Below are 25,754 nucleotides of genomic sequence, written 5' to 3' on the forward strand. Positions count from 1 at the left end.
CACCCCCCCGAAGCTCTGGAGGTCTGGCAAGTGTTGGGAGGGCTGGGAGGGGGAATGAGTGGTGGGTGTAACATTGCATTCTTTTCCAATGTCATAACATCACTTCCAGGTAAAACCATACCATTCTGGGTATAACCATAGAGTTTCCAGCAATTCCTACAGCTACCCTTTGTCACTTTTGGGTTTCCCCAGAAGTGACAAAGTGACATCAGTGACATTCCTTATTTTTGCTACAGTGATGTTTAGTAAGTCATTCATGGCAGATGTTTTGTTCCAGCTCTTTCTGGGAATCTCTATTTTCTCCAGGGGTACTGGTGAGCTATGCAGACTACCAGTAAAGTATGTAAACCCTGCAGTCTGAAGATCAGTTGTCATTCCAGGAGGGCTCCATGCCCCATCTTGAGATTAGTAACTCTATTAGAGGCCGTTTGGTGCATTTTCTTTTAAAAAAATTGCTCCTTGCTCAGGGAGAAGATAATCTTTACAAGCAGAGCTCCTATAACTGTCCCTTTAATAATGGGACGTTATTTACCAGGTGATATCTATCCCTAAAATGAGATGGCTTTATTCAATAAAGGAAGCCAGGGCCTTCAGTTTGCAAGATCTGAGCAAGGCTGTTAATGATAGGACATTCTGGAGGTCATTAATTCATAGAGTTGATGTAAGTCAGAATCAAATTGACAGCACATAACACACACACACACACACACACACACACACACACACACACACACACAAATGCCATACATTTTGAAAAACAATATGGCAACTTGAAAACACACAGCTCACAAAATCCTTAGGAAGAAATCTCAACCTCCATAAAGAGATTTTGTATACTTGGATCCCTTTTGCGATGCACCTTCCCCCACACCTCCAAAGGATCGATCTCTGTCTCCCTCCCTTCCTCCCACTCCACCCTGGCTGCTTGGCATTAGTCTATTTTGTGCCAAACACAAAGAGGTCTATTATTCGGCCTACAAGAAAACAATTCTCTCCTCTGGGACATTCCAGCCCTTGCTTTGAGACTACAATAGAGGCAGGGAAACTTAGCTTCCTAGCCCTTTACTTTCCTCTTCCAGTAATATCTCCATGGCTGCTCCACCTGCCCTCCTTTTCACCTGTCCTCACCCTGTTTGCATCATCTCCCAGTCCCTTCATCCCTTGGAGAGGCTCCTGGCCTCCTGTTGCTAAGCAACCACATCCTCACCGGCATCTTCTGTATGGTGTTTGTTCCTCTGCTGGCACAAAGGCAGGTGGAAGCTGAGGTGGGGATGAGGAAGTACTCTCCTCCCTTCCCTTTAAGTATGGTCCTATGGTCCCATTCCTGGTCTTTTGCTACAAAAAAAGGGTCCCCCTCTCTCTGTTGGACGGAATTGATCCCTATGTTTGGACAGAGAAACGAGGGTCATGTCATGCTATACAAGGGGATATGGTAAAATTTGGAGATGCTGTAATGTGGAGAGGGTAAAGCGATAGGACTGGAGAGATCTGATTTCAAATTCTTTCTTTCTTTCTTTCTTTCTTTCTTTCTTTCGTTCGTTCGTTCGTTCGTTCGTTCGTCCGTTCATTCATTCATTCGTTCGTTTGCTTGTTCGCTCTTTCTTTCGTTCTTTCGTTCCTCTGTTCTTTCGTTCTTTGTCCTTCCTTCCTTCCTTCCTTCCTTCCTTCCTTCCTTCCTTCCTTCCTTCCTTCCTACTGCCCCACACAGGCGTTAGGTCAATCACTTTTTCACAGTCTAGCAAGGCTCCTGTGAGCATGAAGTTATGATAGAGATTTCAATTCCAGAGGGAGAGCTGTGTTAACTTCTTGCAGAAAAAAGCAACCAAGAATCTTACGGCACCTCAACTTTTTATTGCGGAGAACTAATCTCCCTTTTATTGGAGTGTTTACAATCTTTTGTAAGCTTCCTGCTGGCGTATGCCAAATGTGGAGCAGACATTTTAGAAACAAACGAACTAAATAATGGGATATATTTTGTTTTCATAGCCCTGGTGTGAATGATACTTTAGGCAGAAGGAAAAACAAACAAAGGGATGAAAATGAGAAGAGATTTATAATCGGGTGTAGAAAGTGGAGAAGGAGAAATTATTCTTTCTCCAAAAATATGCCTAGAGCTCAAGGTCGGTCTTTGTGAAATCCTTGGCATGAGAAAATATTTGGGTTCACATTCCAGATATTGTATTTTCTGGCTATTTTAATGTGTGTTCCTTCTTGCAAAGCTCTCCCATCTTTAACGAGACCGTCAGGTAATGTCTTAAGAGCCTGTAATGGATAAAGCTTTACTTGTTGAATTTATGTTAGTCCTATGCAGGAAACCAGCAAGGAAAGATCAGTCAATCAAATCCAAGATCCAGATACAAGAGAAGGAGAATCTTAATCCAGATTGTGTCAAGGCTGAAAACAACCCGAAGGAAAGGGGAGGAGGGCAGGAGCAGAGTGGTCTCTTGAGATAGATCCTGGCAACAACGTAAGACCAAACAATTTCCTTCAGCCCTTACTGCATGCATCCGTCCCTGGGGATATGCACCGAAGAATATCCGAGAGAGAGCATGCACCACATTCTGCTTTGCCTTTCAAGGTCATAGTCCACATTTTTGCATCCGGTAAGTTGCTTTGATCTTATATAATCCACCCCCCACCCCCCAGCAAATTGCTTTTGCTGCCTGACTGTATCAGTTTTGAGTGGCCGGAAAGGGTAGTTTTACAGACTGTGTTCATTTCATGTTGCTTAGGTATTTTTTTATGATGCTTTTAGCTGTGACAGTTCAACGGAGCCTCCATGTACCGAGGCAATCTATCTGATGCTAAAGGAGGCAAGCAAAACCAGAGGGCTAGGGTCATCGTGCCTCGCTTGTGGCTTCATCTTGGAAAAATGTTGCTCGGTTAGATGAATCTCTGTTATAATTTTGCAGTGCTATTTCTCTTTTCTCATACATTCGGGATTCGTTCAATCACGTCTGGATAGGGACAGACATGACCTATGGAGCAATAATGCTCCGTCAGGCCCTTGGTTGAAGACCAGTGGGTGTCCCCTCTTATCCTATCTAAGATCGCTACCTCTTCTATGACTGCCCTCGGCTATGCGTTTTACCCACAGCTATGACTTATGCAGGTCATTTATTAGTATCGAAAGTAGCCTATGTATAATGGCACAGGAGTATTTTAATATAAGTTTTTAAATCAGTTTTTAAAGTTGACTATTAATTTACTATGTTTTAATGATGATGTGAGCCGCCCTGAGCCCATTCATGGGGAGGGCGGGATATAAGTCAAATAAAATAAATAAATAAAATAAATAAGATGCTTTGGGTGCCATGGAAAGCAGATCTCTTAATGGCTATCATCCACGATAGAGAAATGGATCTTCCACTTTCAGGAGCAGTCTACTTCTGAGTAACAAATACCGGGAGAGGGAAAATGTATTTATATCTTTATACCCTGCATTTCTCCTAAATGGGGACCCCAAACAGCTTAGAATAGTGCTCTCAACTCTTCTATTTTATCTTCACAACAACAAGAACGCTCATGAGGCAGGTTAGGCTGAGAGAGAGTGGCCAAAACTTATTCAGTGAGCTTTTGTGGCCAAGTGGGGATTTGAACCCAGGACTCTCAGATTCTAGTCTAGGACATCTAGATGACCACTCAGTGGCCCTTAGTTTCATCCAGCAAGGGAGAACTAGTCCATTCTGGGAGTCCTTGGGCCGAACTAGAGGGTGGAAAGGGATCTCCTAGTTTTTCTTATTGTTTGCTTGGAAGTTTCCTCCAGTGAGGCAAATATTGGCTCAGAGGCGTGTGTGAGGTTGGGAAAATGACATGGGAAGAAAGATCCCCTTTCAGACATGAAACTGCCTGGATCACCTTTGTATGGCCAATCAGGATTAGTCCAGCCCACCTCACAGGGGTGTCGTGAAGGCAAAGGGGGAGAAATGATGGGTGCTGCCCTGAGTTTCTTGGAGGGAAGGTGGGGTAGAAATGCTAGGCAGATAAACAACAGCCCTCTGAGCTGCACTCTGATATGAATTGGGGCCCCCTGTGGCTCCCTCAGAATCTAATATGGATGGGAGTGCCTCTGAGCATGGACAGCACATCGTTTCGTCACTGCGAGAGGCAACTTCCATCTCTCCCTACACAGGTTTGTGCATAAGAGCCAGTTTGGTGTAGTGGTTAAGAGCAGCAGGACTCTAATCTGGAGAGCCGGGTTTGGTTCCCCACTCCTTTGCTTGAAGCCAGCTGGGTGGCCTTCGGTCATTCCCAGCTTCTCAGAGTTCTCTCAGCCCCACAGGGTGAATGTGGTGAGGATAATAATAACACAGTTTGTAAACCACTCTGAGTGGGAGTTAAGTTGTCCTGAAAGGCAGTATATAAATTGAATGTTATTATTTCCTCAGCTGAAGGGTGTGCTTCAGGAGTGATAAGTAGGGTTGCCAGCTCCAGGCTGCGAAAGTCCTGGAGATTTGGGGGTGGAGTCTGGAGTGGATGGGATTTGGGAAGGGGCTTCAGCAGGGTATTATGCTATAAAGTCCACTCTCCAGAGCAGCCATTTTCTCCAGGGGAGCTGATCTCTGTGGGTTGGAGAGTTTTCCATGATCTCCTCAGATAAATCTTCCATCACACATAGAGGTTCTGGCCAACAAGCCCAGATAATTGCCTCTGGGTGGAAATATATGTTACTAAGTACCTAGGAACTCTCAAGTGAATTTCATGTGTCCCCCTTACAATTTAATTTTCCACGCATTCACTTACACAGTCACACTTCGATTTGCTCCTCAACTACTAAAAGTAGTTTTCACCACCTCCCACCTCCATTCATTGAAACGCAGATCTTAACACTTTCTCACACCTTAAAGAAATACAAATCGGCAAGTCAAAGGAGCCTACAGTACTTGTTCTCGCAGCAAAAACAGAGCTGAATTGGCACTTTGCCCTCCGGAATCACTTGCAGAGGCAATCACACAAAGGGAGCTCATGTGAAAGCGGCATGCATGTGTGCCGAGCAAGAACAGCATGCACGAGAATTGAGGACCACACACAAAATCCTGCAGTTGAGCTTCCCCAGGTACTTCACAATGTGTATTTCCACTCTTATGTCCACATCTTTATTTCCTTCTCTGAGATATTGTTTCCAGCTGGTGTGGTGCTTAGAATGCTGGGGCGGGAGTGGACAGACCTGGATTCAAATGCCAGTAGGGAAGCACCTTGCAGGCCACTCTTTGCTCATTGCAGAAAGAGCAAGACCACCTGGCATGGGCTTTCGGGGACCACAGTTCTCTTTGTCAGATGCATCTGACGGGGAGAGCTGTGGTTATCGAAGGCTTATACTGCATGGGAATTGGATGGTCTAGCTGTTTTGCTGCTACAAACTAACACGACAAACTCCTTTGAAGCCTCATACAAGCCAACTGACCCCCACACCAAAAGGAGATGTTTACATTTACTAGCAAAGGAATGTTTTGGTTGCACCCTCCCTCTCCCCCCCTAACTGCATCTTCTCTCTCCTCCCCTACTCCCTCCTCCTCTTCTATATTTGACCAGTTTCTGTACCATGCATCTGTCGAAGAGAACTTGATTCTCGAAAGCTTATGCTACAAGAAAATTGGTTAGTCTTAAAGGTGCTACTGGGCTCTTTTTGATTTTGCTACCACAGACTAACATGGCTAACTCCTCTGCATCTTTCCCAGACGATAACAGCCACTTTGTGACTCAGAGCGAGTGTGTGGCCCAACAATTCCCAAGGCTCCCTTTGATTCCTGCTTGGAACGTCCAGTTCTGAGCAATGGCCCAGCATTCATTCTGAAGCAAGGATCTTATTTCTGACCTTTTGGAAAGAATCACTTAATTTGGGTTGCTTTTGTGTTAAGTCTAGAGGCCGGGCTTGGCAAGGCTTTAGTACCAGCACTCCTCCAGTTTTTTAAAGAGCAAACCATGTAGGGAGGATTTTGAATTTCTTACCCCTGATGCTTATATCCCCAATTCAGCATTTTTAGCCCTAGGATTGCCAACCTCCAGTTGGGGCCTGGAGCGCTCTCGGAATTGCAACATCAACACAATGCATAGATCAATTCCCCTAGAGGAAATGGAAGCTTTGGAGGGTGGACTCTATGCCATCACATCTTTGCTAAGGACCCCTCCCCAAACTCTGCCCTCTCTAGGCTCTGCCCTGAAATGTCCCAAAATTTCCCAACCCGGAGCTGGCGATCCTACTTCATTTCCTCCCCTTTGTAAACGCAAGCTGTGATTCTTTCTTTTTGTGCACTTTTGTTTCCATGTTTGATTTTTTTCCTATAAAAGGTATGCCTTTTCCAATGAAATTTGTGTATGAATAAGCAGTATAGGTGCCCTGACCTGGATAGCCCAGGTGAGCCTGATCTCGTCAGATCTCAGAAGCTAAGCAGGGCCGGCCTTGGTTAGTAATTGGATGGGAGATCTCCAACGAAGACCGGGGTTGCAGAGGCAGGCAATGGCAAACCACCCCTGATCTCTGCCTTGAAAACCCTGCCGCGGTCCTCCATAAGTCAGCTATGACTTGAGGGCACTCTCCACCACCAAGCAGTATAGGTACCTTCAAGAAATAGCATAAGGCACACGTGGAGGCAATTATACCCAATTCCCCTTCCTTACTGGAACCCCTTGTACTGCAGGGCAGTCTGCCATGGGCTCATCTGGAGCTAGGGTTGCCAACCTCCAGGTGTGGCCTGGAGATCTCCCAGAATTCTAATTGATCTCCCGACTACACTGATCATGTCCTCTGAAGGACATGGCAGCATCAGAGTGTGGACTCTACGACATCTCACCCTTGCTTAGCTCACTCTTCTTCCCAATCTCTGTCCCCAAATCTCAATGGATTTCTGAAACTGGGAAACTCTATCTGGTTCCCAGCTTTTGGGAATTACAGAGGGCTGCAGGCGAGAGGCGGAGGTGGGAAGCATTTATGGAGTCCAAGCCCTTATGAATTGCACCATAAAAGCCATACAACATGCATACTTGGTACGGAACCAACAGCGAAAAGCGAAGAAGCATAAATAGTCAGCAAACTGGTGTAGTGCTTGAACCAAGGAGGCCTGGGTTCAAATCCCAACTCAGTCATGAAGCTTGCTGGGTGACCTCAGCCATTTCCTTTCACCTGCACCAACCTCAAAGGGTTGTTGTGAAAATAAAAGAGTGACGGGAAAACAAATGGATGATGTGAAAATGTGATACGCAGGTGGAAACCACTAGCAAAAATACATCACGGAAACAGAAAGCATTGGATTAAGTCCTAGAAATGTCATTGTTGTGGGTATTAATGGAAAGGTGATAACAACAATGGAGGAAACATTGCAAGTGATATTTGTTGTCGATCAGGCTGTGGTACGGTTGTCAAGCGGCCAGAAGAAAAATGTTCTCTCTCTTGAAATTTCCGGCTGTGTGGACATGGGCAGCCGAAGCTTTTCATGGCATGGCGATAAAGAACATCCTATCTTGCCTCTGTTAAAGGAACACAACCTTTTAAATCAGGCCAGCTGGCAACCTTAGGCTTCTGTGAAAAGTATTAGAGCAATGCCAGTAAAACGTTAAAAAACTGGCCGCAATGCTAACGATTAGGGAAATGCACGTCTCCTCCTCCGGGATGTTTTTCTTGGTAGGGTTGCCAAATCCCCTTGCCCTCCCAGCGGGAGGGGGGACCTGGTACTTACTTCCAGTGTCTTCTCTCTCTTGCATGCTCTCAGCATGGTGTGATGACCTGGAAGTCATTGCGCAGGCCCCGGGAATGCTCCTGGGCTTCACGTTGAGCCAATTGGGCCCTATTCCCCACTCGTGGGAGTGATGTCATTGTGCTGTGCTGGGAGAGCACCCTGGGATGCTCTTCCCCCGCCTTTTCCTCCACCAGCCAGGTGATTGGTGGCTTGGGGAGGAGGCTGGAGCAGGGGACCCCTTACCCCCCCCCCCCCAGGGGGGACCAGCAACCCTACTTCTTGACCATTTTTGTACGTTTATCTAAGTCTGGGCCTTACCACAGAAACCACTCTTTAGATGTGCTGGATCCTCACTCGAATAAAATGTCGGGAGTTAAATTTGCTCACATTAGCATCTGGAATTCACTGCCACAAGCTGCTAGTTTATATGGCTTTTTAAAAAAAGGTAGACAAAATTCATAAAGTATATGTGTGTCTTTTGATAGTTATTAAAACTTCAGTGTACAGACATAATATAAATCTCGATACTGTGGACAAACATCAAAGGAGACCAGAAGAATCTGGTTGGCCCCTGCTGGAAAGATGAAGCTGTACGAGATGTCTCTCGGTTTGATCCATCAGGGATGCTCTTACATTATCCTGTGCCTTTAATGACCCAACTATGGATTGGAGATCTGTGTTTGGTCCTCAGAAAGCAATCAAGAGGGGAAATTTGGATTGGGTTCTGGGTGCCTGGTAAGAAGAATGTAACTCTTTCCCTACTGTACCATCTTCGGCAATTGAAACTGCAATTCGGTCGTGGCCATCTGGGATAGGGGTGATTTTTATTGCCAAGTTGGGTCAGTGAGGAAAGAGTTGACTCCCCTGCGAACATAAGAGCAGCTGTGCTGGATCAGGCCCATAATCTATTTAGTCTGTTACTCTGTTTCACACAGTGGCCAAACAGAGGCCTAAGAAATGCTATAAGCAAGGCACAGAGGCTGAGCTGTTTAATTCTTGTTGCTCCTCAGCAACTGATGTTCAGAAGTATCCTGCCTCCGAACCTGGAGGTTTTATCCAATTTGGATAATCCTCGATGGATTTATCTAATCCCCCTTTCAGCCAGTAAAACTAGTAGCCATGGCTATACCTTGTGGCCATGAGTTCCACATAGGGTTGTCAGGTCCTGGTTGGAGGGGGGGCTGGCACTTACCACGGGCGATCTCTTTTTCACACACTCCCAGCAGGTGCAATGATGTCACTTCCGGAAGTGATGTCATCATGCCTGTTAGGAGCGTACCCGGTGTGCTCTGGCCCAGGAGTTTTCTTGTCCTCCGGGTCCATTCCCCAGGCCTTCTTCCCCACTGGCCCCCTTGCCTAAACCTCCTGCCCAGATCCAAATCAGCCCTCAGGCTGATGCAACTATGAAAGATACGTGAGCTCCCAGGAAGCCTAGTCTTGGCAACCTTGACCCTTAATATGCCACTTCCAATCAATATCTTAGGAAGAATCAAGGGCTGGGTTTATTAAAGGCTCGCCCAGCCACGCCTTGGTTTATGGTCCTTTATCTACTGTCCCAAGAGCTTAATGCCAAGCTGAGCCTTTGCCAATGCAAACAGTAGCGGCCTTTAAAAATGTAGATCGATTTCTGAGCTTAGAATGTTCCTCGTTCCTCTGATGTGTCGAGGCAATGCCCCGGCGACAGCGATGAGCAGTGACTCATTGCACACAATCCCATAGATGCCACATGGGCAGGCATTAACCTTTTGAGCTGCACGCCTGAGCATTATGTTCCTAAGCGAGGAGTGCGCTTCCTGTGTGACCCACCACTGTGACTGGGGGAACCATTTAAGGACAAGTGTTGCTAACTGACCCGAAGTCCCCTAACTTAATATGCCTCTCCAGATTGCTTGATCTACAGAAATCAGCAAAAAACATCTTTTGGAATTGTAGTTGAACTCCGCACTACACAGATCAGTTCCCCAGGAGAAAACGGCTGCTTTGAAGGGTGGTCTCTATGGCTTTATAACATGCTGAGGTCCCTCCCCTCCCCAAACCTTGCTCTCCCCAGGCTCCATCCCCAAATCTCCAGGAATTTCCCAACCTGGAGTTGGCAATCCTAAACCTATGTTAAATGCAGAGGAACAGGGGTTCGTAAAACCACCACCACCACCACCACCATTTGATTTATATACTGCCCTTCAGGACAACTTAACAACCATTCAGAGTGGCTTACAGAGTATGTTATTATTATTCCCACAACAACAATCACCCTGTGAGGTAGGTGGGGTGAGAGAGCTGAGAGAAACTGTGACTGACCCAAGTCCACCCAGCTGGCTTCAAGTGGAGGAGTGGGGAGTTAAACCTGGCTCTCCAGATTAGAGTCCTGCTGCTCTTAACCACTACACCAAACTGTATTAGGCTGTGGGAAGCTGGGAAAGCAAGAGGCAACCCCTAGGAATATTGTTTTGTAACAGTGTGGAGATAACCCCATTTGGTCCAGGGGAACTGATCTCTGTGGTCGGGAGATCAGTGGTAATTCTGGGAGATCACCAGGCCTCACTTGGAGGGTGGCAACTAGACATGGGCATGATCGGAATTATGGACTGAAAATTGCTCCAATTTTGGCATTTGCGCCATCGGGACCGGGCTGATTGGTTCCGTCCACAGCTCCCGGTTCAGCGCTCGGGTGGGGCACTCTATCGGGTCTTGATTGGATCGATCGGTTTATGTTCGGGATTGCAGTCTGCAGACAGTCTGGCGCGAGCCATCTGTTCCCGAGGGAATGGAGCCCCGTGGAAATGGAGCCTGGGGAATGCCGGAGCTGTTTGCCCTCCTTCCGTTGCCCTGGAAACGCGAATGGAAGCCCAGCTTTCCTTGATCAGCAGAGCTTCCTTCCAACCACGGAGCAGCCAGAAAAGCGCGCGCCCATCTCGTCTATTTGGGAGAAGAGAGGGGAGGGCAGGGGAAGGGGGTGTTCTTCTGTAGCCATGGGCACTCGAATCTCATCCCTGCAAAGCCTGAGAGGCAGCTCTTATGGCCAAACACAGCTCTCCTGCGTAGCAGACCCAGGCTTTATAAATAGCCATGTGCTGCGCAACAAAGTTTCACTTTCCGCTCGCGGGTGGAGTGGGACAGAGGCGAGCTCTCGCTTGCCGCTTTTGAAGAGAGAAAGCGCAAGAGAGAGAGAGAGGGAGCTTTAGCTTTGGGCTTCAGCGGATAGGGAATTAGGGAATAGGGATCTATCTCCTCTAGTCCCCCCCCCCGTGACAGTACCGGCACACTCCCGTGGGGACAGACCCCCCCGCCCCCTGAGGGGAGGCAGCTCACCGCCGCCTCCACGGGCCTGCCGGGCCCGGCGGCTACCATCCTCCTCACCCACCATTCCTTTAGCGCTGGAAACCGCGGGGCACCCTCCCGCGTCGGCATTCCCGATTCCTGATTCTGTATCGGAAATGGGACTTGATCCGTGAGGTTTGGGTACCTGGGTTCGGTGCCGCTGCGGAATCACGATCAGCTAAATCGGGATTATTTTTTGGATCGTGCCCATGTCTAGTGGCAACTCTTTGTCTTGAGTCTGCTGAAAGGCATTGGTTTCTCCTTGGAGAAGCTGGCACCTCCTAGCTTGGGCAGAGGAGTTGTGGTTGACATAGCAACTGCTGCGTCCAGGGAAGCTATGGTTGGAAACTTTGGTCTCTAAGGTGATACTGTTGGTGAGAATGCCGCTCTTCTACTGCAAGCCAACACAGCTGCCCACCTGATTCTATCATAGGAGGAGGAGTTCTCCCAAGAGACATCTGAGCCTCCGTTGTAGAAGGTTGGGAGTATAGAGTACCGATGGCGATTGGAGCTCTCTGGATTAGGCCTCTGGGGTATGGGAAGGCTGCATTCTGGAAGGCAGCCCGCCTCGCAGCCATGTTGTTCATCCCAGCACTATAGATTTGCCTGTCCTGCATTGGTAAAATAGAAAGACAGTAGCAGATTTACTTGTTGCCTACTTCTGGATAGGGGAAGGTGCACAGAAGAGAGCTGGGGGCATTTCAAAGGCAAGCACCCTTTTCTGGGGCAGGGCTCCCTGGGTCTGTAAAGACTTCCTGAGAGGCAATATTGTGTTCTCTACTAGGAGGAGGAAAATATTATTGGTTGATTTTCTGCCTGGTGCATCAGGAAATTTAATGGTATGGAGTCGGATCTACCCAGTGGAAGAAGTGTATGGGGTCCTCTTTGGCCTTTTTTGCACAGGCATTTTTTGGTCACTTCCTCTTGGGGTTTTCTTTTGAATTCCGGACGCTTAACTCCCCCTTCAGATTTCAATGCAGCATTTCAAGAGGTCTTGCTCAGGCAGAAAATTTGGAAGAGAAGCCTTGAAATGCCTCATTGAAATCTGAAGGTGGAGTTAAGCGTCCAGAATTCAGAAGAAAACTCGAAGAGGTATGGGGGCAAAAAGTGGCAAAAGTTGCCCGTGCAAAAAAGGCCTACACTTCTTTCATCGGGTAGATCTGACCCCACACCATTAAATTTCCTGATGTACCAGGCAGAAAATCAACCGATAATGGGGCCAAAAGTGGCAGAAACTACCTGGGCAAAAGGTCTTTGATTACCCCAAAAGCCAATGCTGGGAATCAAGGGACCATGTAGGATTGGGAAGGGTAGGTGGGCTGTAGCAAAGAAGGAAACGGGACAAAAATGTGTTAAAAAGCTGGCAGGATCCAACCTATGAGGTTGAGATTCTCAGATGGCAAGCTAAAGAGAGGCCTCACAGAAGCGAGAGCAAAATCTGGGAGTGCCTGGAGAACTCCCTTGGAGAAAACGTGGGCAGATGCCGAATTTCCTGCCCTGTCAGCATCCCTCGAGACTAGCCTTCCTCTGCTCCTCCATCTTGGCTTATTAGCAAAGGAAACATTCGCATCCTTAAAGAATTGCAAGTGAGTTTGCTAATTTGTTGCAAAGGTTAATTAACGGAGCCAGCAGCAGAGAATGCTTGTCTACAGGGAGAAAGAAGGGTGTATGCTCAACTTTCAAACGTATTATAGAATCAGAAATTTGGACCGAGGCTACCCCAATTCCTCCCTCTCAAGCAAGTTTGCTATTCAAGAAGCTGTTCTGAGGGGGATGGAGGGGAAGTAAGCTCATTCCAGTACAGAATATTTTTCAAAGTATCCCCCCATCACCCAAGAAAGGCAGGGATAGTCTCTGTTTTCTTGTAAAATAGAAGAGTCCAGTAGCACCTTTAAGACTAACCAACTTTACTGTAGCATAAGCTTTTGAGAACCACAGCTCTCTTTGTCAGATGCAGTTCTCGAAGGTTTATGCTACAGTAAAGTTGGTTAGTCTTAAAGGTGCTACAGGACTCTTTTCTATTTTACTACTACAGACTAACATGGCTAACTCCTCTGGATCTGTATTCTTGTAGGCATCAGTGATGGATTTTTTATTTTATTTTATTTATTCATTTATTTTATTTCTATTTTTACCTTTTTGGAATTACCTGGATAAAATGTTATTCTTCTGCATTCAGCTTATCTTATGGGCTCTCTCAGAGTTAAAATTCAGAGTGCTTCCCCACTTCCCCAGACTTCTTGGAACGAATGCATTTGTTTTTTTATGGCAAGGTTTCTAGACCTCTCCCAGAAAGAATTACAGAGTCAAGACAGTTTACGCTGTAAAACTTCTAAACAATTACACATGCCCATACACATAAATAATGACAGCATCAAAGCCAAACTTACACATAACCAACAATTAGGTTGCCAGCTGAGCAGCAGAAGGAGAAAACACACAAGCAAACAAAAGAAGGTGGCTATCATTTTCGGAGAAAACCTGGAAGTGATGTCATGTCACCGATTTCTAGACCGAAGTGATGTAACTTCTGGTTTCTCTGGAAGTGACTTCACAGCACATGTAATCTTGGTGCCCCCATGTCCCCACCCCCAAAGATTTCTAGACCGAAGTGATGTAACTTCTGGTTTCTCTGGAAGTGACTTCACAGCACATGTAATCTTGGTGCCCCCATGTCCCCACCCCCAAAGATTTCTAGACCGAAGTGATGTAACTTCTGGTTTCTCTGGAAGTGACTTCACAGCACATGTAATCTTGGTGCCCCCATGTCCCCACCCCCAAAGATTTCTAGACCGAAGTGATGTAACTTCTGGTTTCTCTGGAAGTGACTTCACAGCACATGTAATCTTGGTGCCCCCATGTCCCCACCCCCAAAGATTTCTAGACCGAAGTGATGTAACTTCTGGTTTCTCTGGAAGTGACTTCACAGCACATGTAATCTTGGTGCCCCCATGTCCCCACCCCCAAAGCTCCTACTGGCTGCCAGGAATAGCCTGGATTCTCTATCAAAAATCTATCCTCACCTCATAGGAGGCTGAACAAGAAGCAGTACTAAATATAGCAGTCTTGCATAATTTAGGAACAATAGGGGGGAAAGGCATTGAGTACCAACAATGTTAGGGTTGGATCCTGTGGTCCATCAATGAAAGGTGCTAATGGCAGAGCTGGATCTAGGGTTGCCAGCACCCGGGGCATCCCAAGTCCAGCGGCGCCCCTGCCCCATGCACAAGTGCTTTGTGCACGCACGCTCCCAGGAGTGCATGATGACATCATGGAAGTGACATCATCATGTAGGGTGCCTCCCAGGAGCATGTTGCCTGTGTGGTCACTGGAGGGCCAGGAGCACACAGCAAGCCGGCCACACCATCAGCACTGCAGGCGCACGCTGTGGGGGGGCGGCTTCCCAGCCCTCCCACGCCGCCACCTATGCTGCCACTGGAGGGCCGGCAGTGTGCGTTTCCTGACCAGCCACTGCTCAGCGCCCTCTGTTCAGCAGCGCTGGGGGCAGGCAACCCCCCTGTCCCCCCCGTAGATCTGGCCCTGGCTGATGGTCACCAATCCTTCTAGCTTTTCCCTTCCCACCAGCAGCCATTTTAAACCCTGGTGATGGTGGAGAGTGCTCACAAGTCATTGCTGACTTATGGTGACCCCTGGTGGGGGTTTTCTGGCAAGAAACTAACAAAGGTGGCTTGCCATTTTCTGCCTCTGCAGTTCTGGTCTTCCTAGGAGGTTTCCCACCCAATTACTAACCAAGGCCAACCCTGCTTAGCTTCTGAGATCTGATGAGATCAGGCTCACCTGGGCTATCCAAGTCAGGGAACCCCGGAAAAGTTTAATTCTCAGGTCATGGGACTGGTATAGAGTAATAGCCACATGAGTCAGGAGGCTGCAGTTGAGGGGGAGAATCGAGTCCTTATGCCTCTTCCACAAGCAGAGTTCCTCTGATGGAACCGGAAGGAACACCACGTGAATCCTGTGATCTTGGGAGCAAGGTACCCTGGGGCTGGAAAGAGCTGTTGTAGTGAGGGAAAGATCAGGGCTCTTGTGCTGAATCTAACCCATAACCCACCCTTGAATAACTCCTGGCCCAGGTCATCAATTTCATAACTTCTCTGTGGGAAAGAGGTTTTGCCCAGATGAATGCAGCTCATGCCAGAACCTTTTCTGTACAGCGTGTTCTTGTCCACGCATGCGCATGGTCACTAAAGCACAATACATAGACTGCAGCTTCATATTCATTTTGTTTTTCAAACGTATCTCTAACCTAAACAGCACTGATGCCCCTCTTGGCTTTTAAATCAACGGAGAAGCTCTTGCAGGATAAACCAAAGGAGCCTTCAATAATGTTCTCTGGTGGGTGGAGAGAGCTTGTCTAGCAATTCTGGATATGAAAAGTAGAGCGTTACAAACTTATCTCTGCTTTCATCTAGGAAATGTTGCAGGGCCTGTACTGGCAAATAGAGATACTGATTTATGAGGGACAGGTGCCAGAAATCAGGGACTCTCCTTGACAATGTGGATCATTGGGAGGCTGCGTGTTTCGCATTAAAGAATTAAAAGAACATGTGTGGGTGACAACCCTAAGATACATGTATGAACTAATTCAATTGCAAAGCATTGAATCAGAGGGGACATTGAAGTTCTATCTGCAAACTTAATCTGCTACCTGCCTTGGGTCCCGGTGGCCTGGGAGAAAGGCAAGCTTGTGAATGTTTTCAGTAAATACAACATGTCTTTATATGTCCCATAACAGCCTCCAAAAGGCATACACTGACAATTAAAAACCACAGTAAGAAATAGATGTGCATTAAAATGAAATATGAACACCAGACTCACAGACTAACAATTAACAGAAGAGAAATGATATGAATAACAGAATAAGAGAAATGATACATATAACTGAATAACAGATTAACACATGAAAGAGAATAGATATTAATTACTCTTAATCAACCCTGACCTGGATAGCCCAGGTGAGCCTGATCTCGTCAGATCTCAGAAGCTAAGCAGGGTCAGCCTTGGTTAGTAACTGGATGGGAGACCTCCAATGGAGACCAGGGTTGCAGAGACAGGCAATGGCAAACCACCTCTGTTCATCTCTTGCTATGAAAACCCCAACCAGGGGTCACCATAAGTCAGCGGTGACTTGAGGGCTCTCCATCATCACTCTTAATCAATTAGGTGAAAAAGATAGATTTAGCCTGCTATCTAGAAGATATGAATGATGCTGCCAGCGAATTGCCTTGGAGAGGAATTCTGTCACTGGTGGGGAGGGAACCTCAGAAAAGCCGCTGGTAGCCTCATTGGCCTTCTAACAGGCACCCGGTACAGACAACAGTCTCAAGAATTCGCTGAACATCTGGGGAGGGAGAATGGGCACAAGGCTGCTGGCTGTGTTCCTGCCTCCTCCAGGTCGCCTGATCATCTGCAAGGTGTAATCATGTGGAGGAAGTGGCAGCTTGATCTCTCCCCCACCTGTGATCAGTGAGGCTGATTTCTGAATAGTTTCAGGTGGGTGTTGGTCTGTAGTAGAAGAGCAAGATTCGGGTCCAGTAGCACCTTAAAAACCAACTAGATTTCCAGAGTATGAGCTTTTGAGAGTCAATCAAAAGCTCCCACCCTGAAAATCTATTTGGGCTTAAGGTGCTACTGGGCTCGAATCTTGATTTCTGAATGTTGCTGATCACATCATCATCATCATCATCATCATAATCATCATCACAACAACAACATTCGATTTATATACTGCCCTTCAGGACAACTTAATGCCCACTCAGAGCGGTTTACAAAGTATGCCACTATTATCCCCACAACAAAACACCCTGTGAGGTGGGTGGGGCTGAGAGCCAAGCTACAAGTGACGCCTGACACAGGTTGGACACTTGTCAGCTTCCCTCAAGTTTTGATGGGAAATGTAGGCATCCTGGACTTACAGCTTGGCTCTCCATTTAAATGAAGTTTACACACACACAGCGGAGGGGAAGGGGGGCGCACGGTGAGAGCCTGATGCCTGCACTCCCCTCCCGACCGCATGTTCTCCCTCCCATAGACTGCCGCTCTGTAAACTTCAATTAAATCGAGAGCCAAGCTGCAAGACCAGGACACCTACATTTCCCATCAAAACTTGAGGGAAGCTGACAAGTGTCCAACCTGTGTCAGGCGTCTCTTGTAGTTTGGCTCTGAGAGAGCTCCAGAGAGCTGTGACTAGCCCAAGGTCACCCAGCTGGCTTCAAGTGGAGGAGTGGGAAATCAAACCTGGCTCTCCAGATTACAGTCCTGCACTTTTAACCACTACACCAAACTGGCACCAAACTGGAGGGGGGCATAGGCATGGCCATTTCCTCCACAAGGTTGCACACTGTGGATGACTGGATGATTGCATGGAGGCAGGACGAAGCTCTTAATTGATGGACAGGTTCCTATGGGGGGGGGACACCATGGATACTATGATGGTCCGTTCACACATGCAATCCATCCCTGCACATACCAAGTGCCAAACATAGAGGGGAGAATCTCAGGGGATTTCCACAGCTTTTACTTCCATGTTTTGACTGTAGCTTTCATTGTGGGTGTGCCCTTCAGCTGAACGTTAGCATTACAGAGATGCAGAAAACTCTAAGCCCGATACCAAGAATTTGCTGCCGCCGTGTGCGTTCCCCCGGAGGCTGCAAGCTTTCTCAAAGGAATTTGCACCCATCCTTTATCCATGCGCTTCCTCCCTTTTTAATTGTGCAATTTCCCCCTCCTCCTTATGGAATTTATTTCCCAGGCTTCTTTAGTGCCATCTTCTTCTGAGCTCTCTCCCACCACTGTGCCCCATGTGGCAAGGTATCCGCTTTCTTAGACACATGTCCTCTGTGCCTTTAAAGCAGAACGACAGGATGAAATCCATAGGTGAAGGTTGCTTGGCATTGTGGCCAGGCAATGATTTGATGGGGAAAGTGGCCCTTGAGGAGGTCTGCTTTTTGTGCAGCTGCAATATCAACAACAACAACTGCAACAGCTTGTTCAAGCAGTGAAAAGTTCCATGGGCAATGATGCAGAGGTTTGGTTGAGGGAGTACCGGAAACCAATGGCTAACGACAACAACAGTTGTCGTACTATCACTATGCATGGCACTTTACAGAGTATGAGAAAGTAGGTCTCTGCCCCGAGGAGCGAACAGTCTGGAAATCAACAAATCCGAGGCGAGAAAGTGAATGGAATTGTTCGGAAACGGCTTCTCTGAAAGAGAATTCGGCCACAACGAATGCCTGTGAAATTTTCGGGAGCTAGCTTCCCTCTCGTTGCTCATTTTAGTAACAGTATGTTGTATACTGTTGCATTGTTTCTCTAATTTTGCGATCCAGTTTTGTGGCCTAGGTGGTTGTATGTATTATACTGCTCTGATTGCATCTTTTTAAAATGTGTAACCCACTTAAGAGTCTCGGTGAGAAAGGTGGACTATAAATGAAGTAACAGTGCGGTCCTAAATGGGTCTACTTGGAATCTTCCTGACAATAGGGCTTACTTCCAGGAAAGAGTTCTTAATATTGTGCTGCAAGTCAATAAATAAATAACTTTCCAGTAGGGGATGCAATCTACGCACTTATCTCAGGGGCTTCCTGGAAAAGAAGTATTTTTTCTCGTATGTATGTATGTATGTATGTATGTATGTATGTATGTATGTATGTATGTATGTATGTATGTATGTATGTATGTATGTCATTTCTAGTCCGCCTTTCTCACTCAAGGTGGATTACACAGTATGAGATTAGTACAATCAGTATCGAGTACTTTCAATACAGTATCAAGGACATTTCCATAGGGTAAATAGATACAAGTTTAAACGACCTAGTATTAGCAAGAATCCAATATAGAGTAGGAAAAAAATACTGAAACAGAATGTAATTAATTCTAGGAATGACATTAGTCAACATGGAGCGCAGGTGGTATATAGGAGTACATATTTAAAGCAACAGATAATATGTAAGGCAATACAGTGATGAAGTCTATAGTCCCTAACTCATTATCGAAGCATCTGAGACCCTATCCCTATAATATAGCCCTCCCATTTGAGTAAAAAGCCTTTTTGATCAAATCAGTTTTCATCGTTTGCGGAAAGCCAGGAGAGTGGGGGTTCTCCTGACCTCCTCAGGCAGGCCATTTCATAGGGTAGGGGCCACCACAGAGAAAGCTCGTGTACGGAATGTTGTTGATTTTGTCCGTGTGCAGCTTGGCACCTGCAGGAGACCCTGTTCGGATGAGTGAAGCTGTTATGGACAGACATAGAGAGGGAGGCAGTCCCATAGGTATACTAGGCCAAGGCTGTGAAGAGCTTTTTATGTAATAACCAATACCTTGAACTGAGCATGGTACCTGATAGGTAGCCAATGGCGTGACTGTAGGGTGGGAGTGATGTTCATGCTCCTGCTCGCTCCTGCTAACAGTTGAGCTGCAGCATTTTGCACTAATTGGAGCCTCCTAGTTAACTTAGAAGGGAGACCTATGTATAGAGCATTACAATAGTCAAGCCTTGATGTTACCATAGCACGGAGTCAAGTCAAGTGGCCAGGTTGGATGTGTCGAGATAAGAAGCCATCTTCCAGGCTAGAGTGAGATTGTAGAAAGCATTTTTTGCCGCTGCCTTAACTTGTTTTTCTAGTAATAACGTTGGATCCAGTATAACCCGTAGGCTCTTAACTGAGTCTGCAGGGGTCAGTTGGGATAGCACATATATTCCTGTGGGAAGATAGCATCAGATTCTTTAAAAGCGCTCTTGCATCCAGCTTCAGCCAACTCTAGCAAGAAAGACCCATCCCTCTTGCTTTAAAATCCACTGTTTAAATTTACACTGCAAAAACTTGTCTGTTTGCCAGAAACTCCACCCCTGCAGGTAAACTGCCTATCCTTGGGAACCATTTAAACATCCAGGCGACAGTTTGCACAAATCGTAGCAAGTGGCAGCCAAATTACTGTTATTAATTGCTATGGCATAAGTAGATCCCATCTGTGACTGGATTGCTTGTGCGGTGTGGGAACGAAGTAGATCAGAGCCGCACCTCTGGAGGAGGGGAGGGATATTCATATAGTGCCAGTGTATTTTCTCTTTAGAAGGAGGATTTAAAAAATGGTTCTGGAGGACGAATCCACCTGGTAACGTGGTCCTGATCCAATTTGGTTGCCTTTAATTTTTTTAAAAAAATATGAGAAGCGCAGTTACGAATCTCCCTCCATCTTGTCTTGTTAGGGTGGGCAACTCTCTGTTGGAAAATTTTCAGAGATTTGTGAGCAGAGCCTGGGAGGGGAGGGAGCTTTATGATGTCATAAAGACTGCTCACTGAAGCTGCCTTTCTCACCAGCAGAACTGATCTCTGTGGTCTGGAAAATTCCAGGCCCGACCTGGAGGTTGGCAACCCCTTGTTTAGTCTGATCACGGAATCACAGAGTTGGGCCATACAGACCTTCTAGTCCAACCCCCTGCCCAATGCAAGATGAGCCTAAAGCATCCCTGACAAACATTCATCCAGCCTCTTCCTGAAAACTGCCAGTGAAGGGGATCTTTAATATTGCAGCTTGAATGTATGCAGCACAGAGACTGCCCATCAAAATGTGTCAATATAAATTCTCCCCTCCCCTCAATCTGGGTGGCAAGGTCTGATCTGCTGGGATTTCAGGGATGGAGAAACCTGCCTTTGACTCCAGAGCTGTCTGTCCCTTGTGGCAGTTTGGTATAGCGGTTAAGAGTGACGAGACTCTAATCTGGAGAACCGGGTTTGATTCCTCAGTCCTCTGCTTGAAGCCAGCTGGGTGACCTTGGCTCAATCACAGCTCTCTCGGAGCTCTCTCAGCTCCACCCACCTCATAGGGTAATTGTTCTGGGGATAATAACAACACACTTTGTAAACAGCTCTGAGCGGGCGTTAAATTGTCCTGAACGGTGGTATATAAATTGAATGTTATCGTTGTTGTTGTTGTTGTGTTATCAACTCTATAATACTGTTCACTCACCTCTTGTTGCTTCCAGATCCTGCCTAGCTGTTCATAATGGAGACGCCCCTTGAGAAAGCCCTGGCTACCTTGGTGTACACCTTCCACAAATATTCCGGGAAGGAAGGAGACAAATTTACCCTCAGCAAGATGGAGCTGAAGGAACTGGTGAAGAAGGAGCTTGCTTTGGGAGAGGCAAGTGGGGAGGGGATTGGCTGCCAGGGCAGATGGAGGTGGAACCACAGTTGGCTTTGAATCATAATCACGCACACAGTTCTGTTCAGTGGTCACTCATTTTAGGAAATATTGAATGACTGGCGGCATTCCTTGATTGATCAATACTGCCAAATTGCCATGAATTTGCATTTCCTTGAATGTATTTAATACATGAGAATGCCTCAGCAGACGCCATCTCAGAAGAGGCATTCCCTTCCATCTGTAGGTTAACGAAGAATGCCTCTTTTTAAATGGCATTAGAAGGGGTACTTAAGATCATAAGAAGAGACCTGCTGGATCAGACCAGTGGTCCATATAGAGGGATTCTTCCGGGGTGAAATAGAATGGGCAGTACCTCTTTTAAAAATGATACCAGAAGAGGCATTCTCTCCCATATAAGTTAGAACAAACAACTCTTCTTTTTAAATGATATTAGAAGAAGTATTCTGTCCTGCATGGCGAGAAAAGGGAGAATGCCTTTCCTAAGATGATATTACAAGAGGCATTCCCTATTATGTGAGACAGGGAAGAGATAATGGGTGAATGCCTCTTCTTAGTGTTATAAAGCTGATCTGTAAACATTGTAAATGCCAAGAACACTGATGCCCCTCTGTCAATAATAATTCCTATAGTTCTTTGGGAGAAAGTCAGAACAGTCACAGCTGGTCCTTGACCTGAAAGGGGCCCCAGACAAAGAAGGTGTTTCGTGTTTTCCCTTCATTTCTGCAAATGAGGAGATGACTATTATTTGTAATGCATTTGCTGCCCATTTCATGATTTTGATGTAATTTAATTTATTCAATTTATACTCCACCCTCCCCACACTAGCAGGCTCAGGGCAGGTCACAACAAAGCTTAAAAACACATTTCACAGTTCAGGCAATTAAGACCATTAAAAACATAAAATTCTTACATACCGTAGTTTAAAAATACAGTCTCTATATAAATATAGAAACAAAAAAAAACATAGCAGCACATAATCTGGACGACCACCTTTTTGCCATCTCCAAAGTGTTTTTACCAGGAAAATATGTGGGAGATCGGAGGTGTCACTGGAAGGGAGGGCATATACTTTAATCTCCCCCAGCTAGGGTGGGGGGCACCACCTAGCATCAACCATATGCCTGGCGGAACAGCTCCATCTTACGGGCCTGGCGAAACGCTAACAAATCTCACCGGGCCCTAGTCTCATAAGACAGTGTGTTCCACCAGGATGGGCCAGGACCGAAAAAGCCCTGGCCCTGGCCGACACCAGGCTGGCCTCCCTAGGGCCAGGGATCTTTAATAGATGTTTATCGCTTGAGTGAAGGGTCCTCTGGGGTTCATATGGGGAGAGGCGGTCCCGCAGATACACCGGTCCCAGTCTGCATAGGGCTTTATAGGTTAGTACCAAAACCTTGAACCTGATTTGGTACTCCGCTGGTAACCAGTGCAGCTGGCACAATACTGGTGTTATATGCCCCCATATCGGTGTTCCAGTGATGATCCACACCGCCGCATTCTGTACCAGCTGTAATCGCTGGATCAGGTTCAGGGGAAGCCCAGCGTAGAGTACGTTACCGTAGTCCAGCCTAGAGGTGACCATTGCTTGGACCACTGTAGTTAAGTCACGGGATGATAGATAGGGGGCAAGTTGCCTGGCTTGTCGAAGATAATAAAAAGAAGACCTGGCAACCACAGCAATCTGATCCTCCTTAGTCAGGGAGGAATCAAGAATCACCCCCAGGCTCCTAACTCTTGGCGCCAGTGTAAGCACTGCCCCATCGAGTATAGGAAGCTGGGGTCCTGAATGCACACTTCCACCACTCAAGTACATGATCTCCGTCTTCGTAGGGTTCAGTTTCAGCCAACTTTGCCTCAACCATCCAGCCACGGCTTCAAAAGCACACTCCGGGACATCCAGGGCCGATCCAGGCTGTCCGTCCAACAGCAGATAAAGCTGGGTGTCATCCGCATATTGGTGACACCCAAGCCCGAAACTCCGCACCAACTGGGTGAGGGGGCGCATATAGATATTAAATAATAATGGGGAGAGTATCGCTCCCTGTGGCACACCACATACTAGTGGCCTACAGGACGATAGCATCTCCCCTAGCACCACCCTCTGTCCCCGATCATGGAGAAACATGTCTACTTCACTTCTGGGTGGAGTCCTGGAAATGATGTCGACATGTTGAGCAATGCTGATTTTGTCAGTCTTTCAAACCTCCTGCTGGTTTAGCAGCCATGATTTACCAGTCAGATAAAATAATAAATTGTATACGACATGAGGATCTGTAAATTGGTATTTAATTTATTCATGCCTGATAGAAGCAAATCTGTCTGTACTGGGGTTTTTAATTTGAAGAATGACTGAAATGCCAATCACCTTTTTACCCAGCCCTTCTTTGGCCATTTCCACATATTCTTAAAGGATTGGCGCACTCACTGAATGCTGCCGGCTTCCCTCCTTTACTCCGTACATCTCCAATTTCAAAACAGTAGCAGGCTGTTTGGCTTCTGTTTTTTCAGGGACTGCGAGAAAGTGTGTTCTCAGAAAAGGTGCTGAAAAAATGGAAGCCAAACAGCCTGCTACCGTTTTGAAATCGGAGACATGTGGAGTGAAGGGGGAAAACTGGCAGCATTCAGTGAGTGGGCCATCCCTTTAAAGATGTGTGGAAATGGCCTTCCACCAAGTTCAGGGAAACAAACACGAGTTTCTTTTCCTCCATTTTCTCCCCACAGCAAGTCTGTGAGCTGGGTTAGGCTGAGGGAGTGTGACTGGCCCAAGATAGCACGGGGAGCTTCAAGGCTAAGTGGCTTGCTTGCAAGAGTGCCCTCAACAGCTTTGCCCCACTATGCCCACTCTTGCAGCAGGAGGAAATGGAAGATGGATGACACCCACATCCAGTGTTGTATCCATGATGCTCTAGGAATTCCCCCAATCTTTGTGGTCTTTATCAAACTGCGGGAATCCTTAGAGTGTTGTGCAACATTCTTCCTCCCTATGTCTTGTCCTCAAATGCTCCCAGGATTGCCTGGTGCAGATCTGGGAACTTTTCTGGGTGGGGGTTTGAATTTTGGCCTCCCGGGACCTTTCCAGCATGCCACATCTACAGCTACCAGTTCAAAAGAAATTGAATTGAGGGCCAAGCTACACATGACAAATGACACTTGAACAGCAAGTGTATTTCTCCCTGTTCACTTGTCCTCCACTCAATCCACTTGCCGTTCAAGTGTCATTCGTCACGTGTAGCTTGGCCCTCAGTATCAAAATTGGGTGGACCAGGATTAAACAAATGGCAGGGAAAAAAATGGCATGGGTTCAAATCCGGCCACAAGGACAACTAAACCAACTTCTAAACAGGTTGAATTTTGCAGTGTCGATTTTGTTCCTGGCATGACACATTCCCTTTATCACGCTCTCTCTTTTGTACTTCCTTCCCTCGCAGAAGATGAAAGACAGTGGAATCGACAAGCTCATGGGGACTTTGGACAAGAACAACGACGACGAGATCGACTTCAAGGAGTACACAGGCTTTCTCTCCGCCCTCTGCATGACTTACAATGATTTTTTCCAGCAAGATGCCAAATAGAGGAAGATCATGCCATCAGCTCAGGGCCTGCATCATCAAGACGCAGCTTTAAATAAAGAGTTTTCTCTCCAGCGACATCTAAAAGCCATTTCATTTTTACGGGTGCTTGCTCGGAGGCATTGGTCTCCAAATCTAACACGTTTCCTAACATGGTTGCCACACATTCGTATTTAAATGAGAACCCTGTGGTAGATAATCAGGAGGCAAGTCTGGGTAGATGGCGGCAGACAGGAAATGCAGATAAGGCAGACAGGAAGTTCTGTGCTGCTTCCTTACCTCTAGTTGGCATCCCTCAGAAATTCAGGTCTCATGCTCACACGCCACTGGACGGTCCCTGCCTGCCATGTGGGAGACTGAGATGAAGCCAATGTATATTTACTGAGCAATAAATCTTACAGTAGCCTTATAATTTCTAAGATAAGATGTAGTGGGGTGAAGTCTGTTAGGAAGGTTCCAGTCTAGAGGTTGTGCCAAGATGGCTGCACAGACATGAGATGGATGCACGGATATATCGCCATGATGGGTGCACATGAAGCTGTTTTATACTAAGTCAGACTCTCCAGGGTGCTAGTTAGAGGCTTTTTCATTTTACATGCTACTCTTCCTTTTAGCTGGAGATGCTGTGGATTGAACCTGGGACCTTCATGCGAAGCAGAGGTTCTACCACTGAGTCGTGCCACTTCCCTTTGTGAAATGCAGCAACATTGAGATGCAAGCATAAAGAAAAACCCTGCTGAATGGCCATCCAGAAACTTGGGGAAAAATGTATTTTCCACATGGCCAACTAGGGTTGCCAGCCTCCAGGTAGTGACTGGAGATCTCCTGGAATTACAACTGGTCTCCAGGCCACAGAGATCAGTTCACCTGGAGAAAATGACTACTCTGGGGGGTGGACTCTATGGAATTATGCCATGCCAAGGTCCTTTCCCTCCCCAAATCCCACTTTCCCCAGGTTTCTCCAGGTTTCACCCCCCAGATCTCCAGGAATTTCCCAACTTGGAGT

At 46.8% G+C, this 25,754-nt stretch overlaps 1 protein-coding gene across 3 annotated transcripts; it reads left to right on the top strand.

Moving 5' to 3' along the window:
- The first annotated feature begins 2,314 nt into the window (after window positions 1-2,314).
- Window positions 2,315-24,810, top strand: S100A5 (S100 calcium binding protein A5). Of its 3 annotated transcripts, none has more exons than XM_054988862.1 (3): window positions 2,315-2,603; window positions 20,998-21,155; window positions 24,608-24,810. In XM_054988862.1, the coding sequence occupies exons 2-3, from the start codon at window positions 21,018-21,020 to the stop codon at window positions 24,749-24,751; spliced, it is 282 nt and encodes a 93-aa protein (XP_054844837.1). In that variant the 5' UTR covers window positions 2,315-2,603; window positions 20,998-21,017; the 3' UTR covers window positions 24,752-24,810. The 3 variants fall into 3 exon arrangements, with proteins under 3 accessions (XP_054844837.1, XP_054844847.1, XP_054844855.1); XM_054988872.1 differs by lacking the exon at window positions 2,315-2,603 and adding an exon at window positions 11,395-11,469; XM_054988880.1 differs by lacking the exon at window positions 2,315-2,603 and adding an exon at window positions 20,808-20,839.
- Window positions 24,811-25,754: the final 944 nt, after the last annotated feature.

The sequence above is a fragment of the Eublepharis macularius genome, chromosome 1 (genome assembly GCF_028583425.1).
Source record: "Eublepharis macularius isolate TG4126 chromosome 1, MPM_Emac_v1.0, whole genome shotgun sequence".
Classification (NCBI taxonomy): Eukaryota; Metazoa; Chordata; class Lepidosauria; order Squamata; family Eublepharidae; genus Eublepharis; species Eublepharis macularius.

Coding starts and splice junctions, on each gene's coding strand:
- S100A5 (XM_054988862.1), top strand. CDS start 21,018: ATGGAGACGCCCCTTGAGAAAGCCCTGGCTACCTTGGTGTACACCTTC. Junction 21,156..24,607: donor AGGAGCTTGCTTTGGGAGAG/GCAAGTGGGGAG, acceptor CTTCCCTCGCAG/AAGATGAAAGACAGTGGAAT.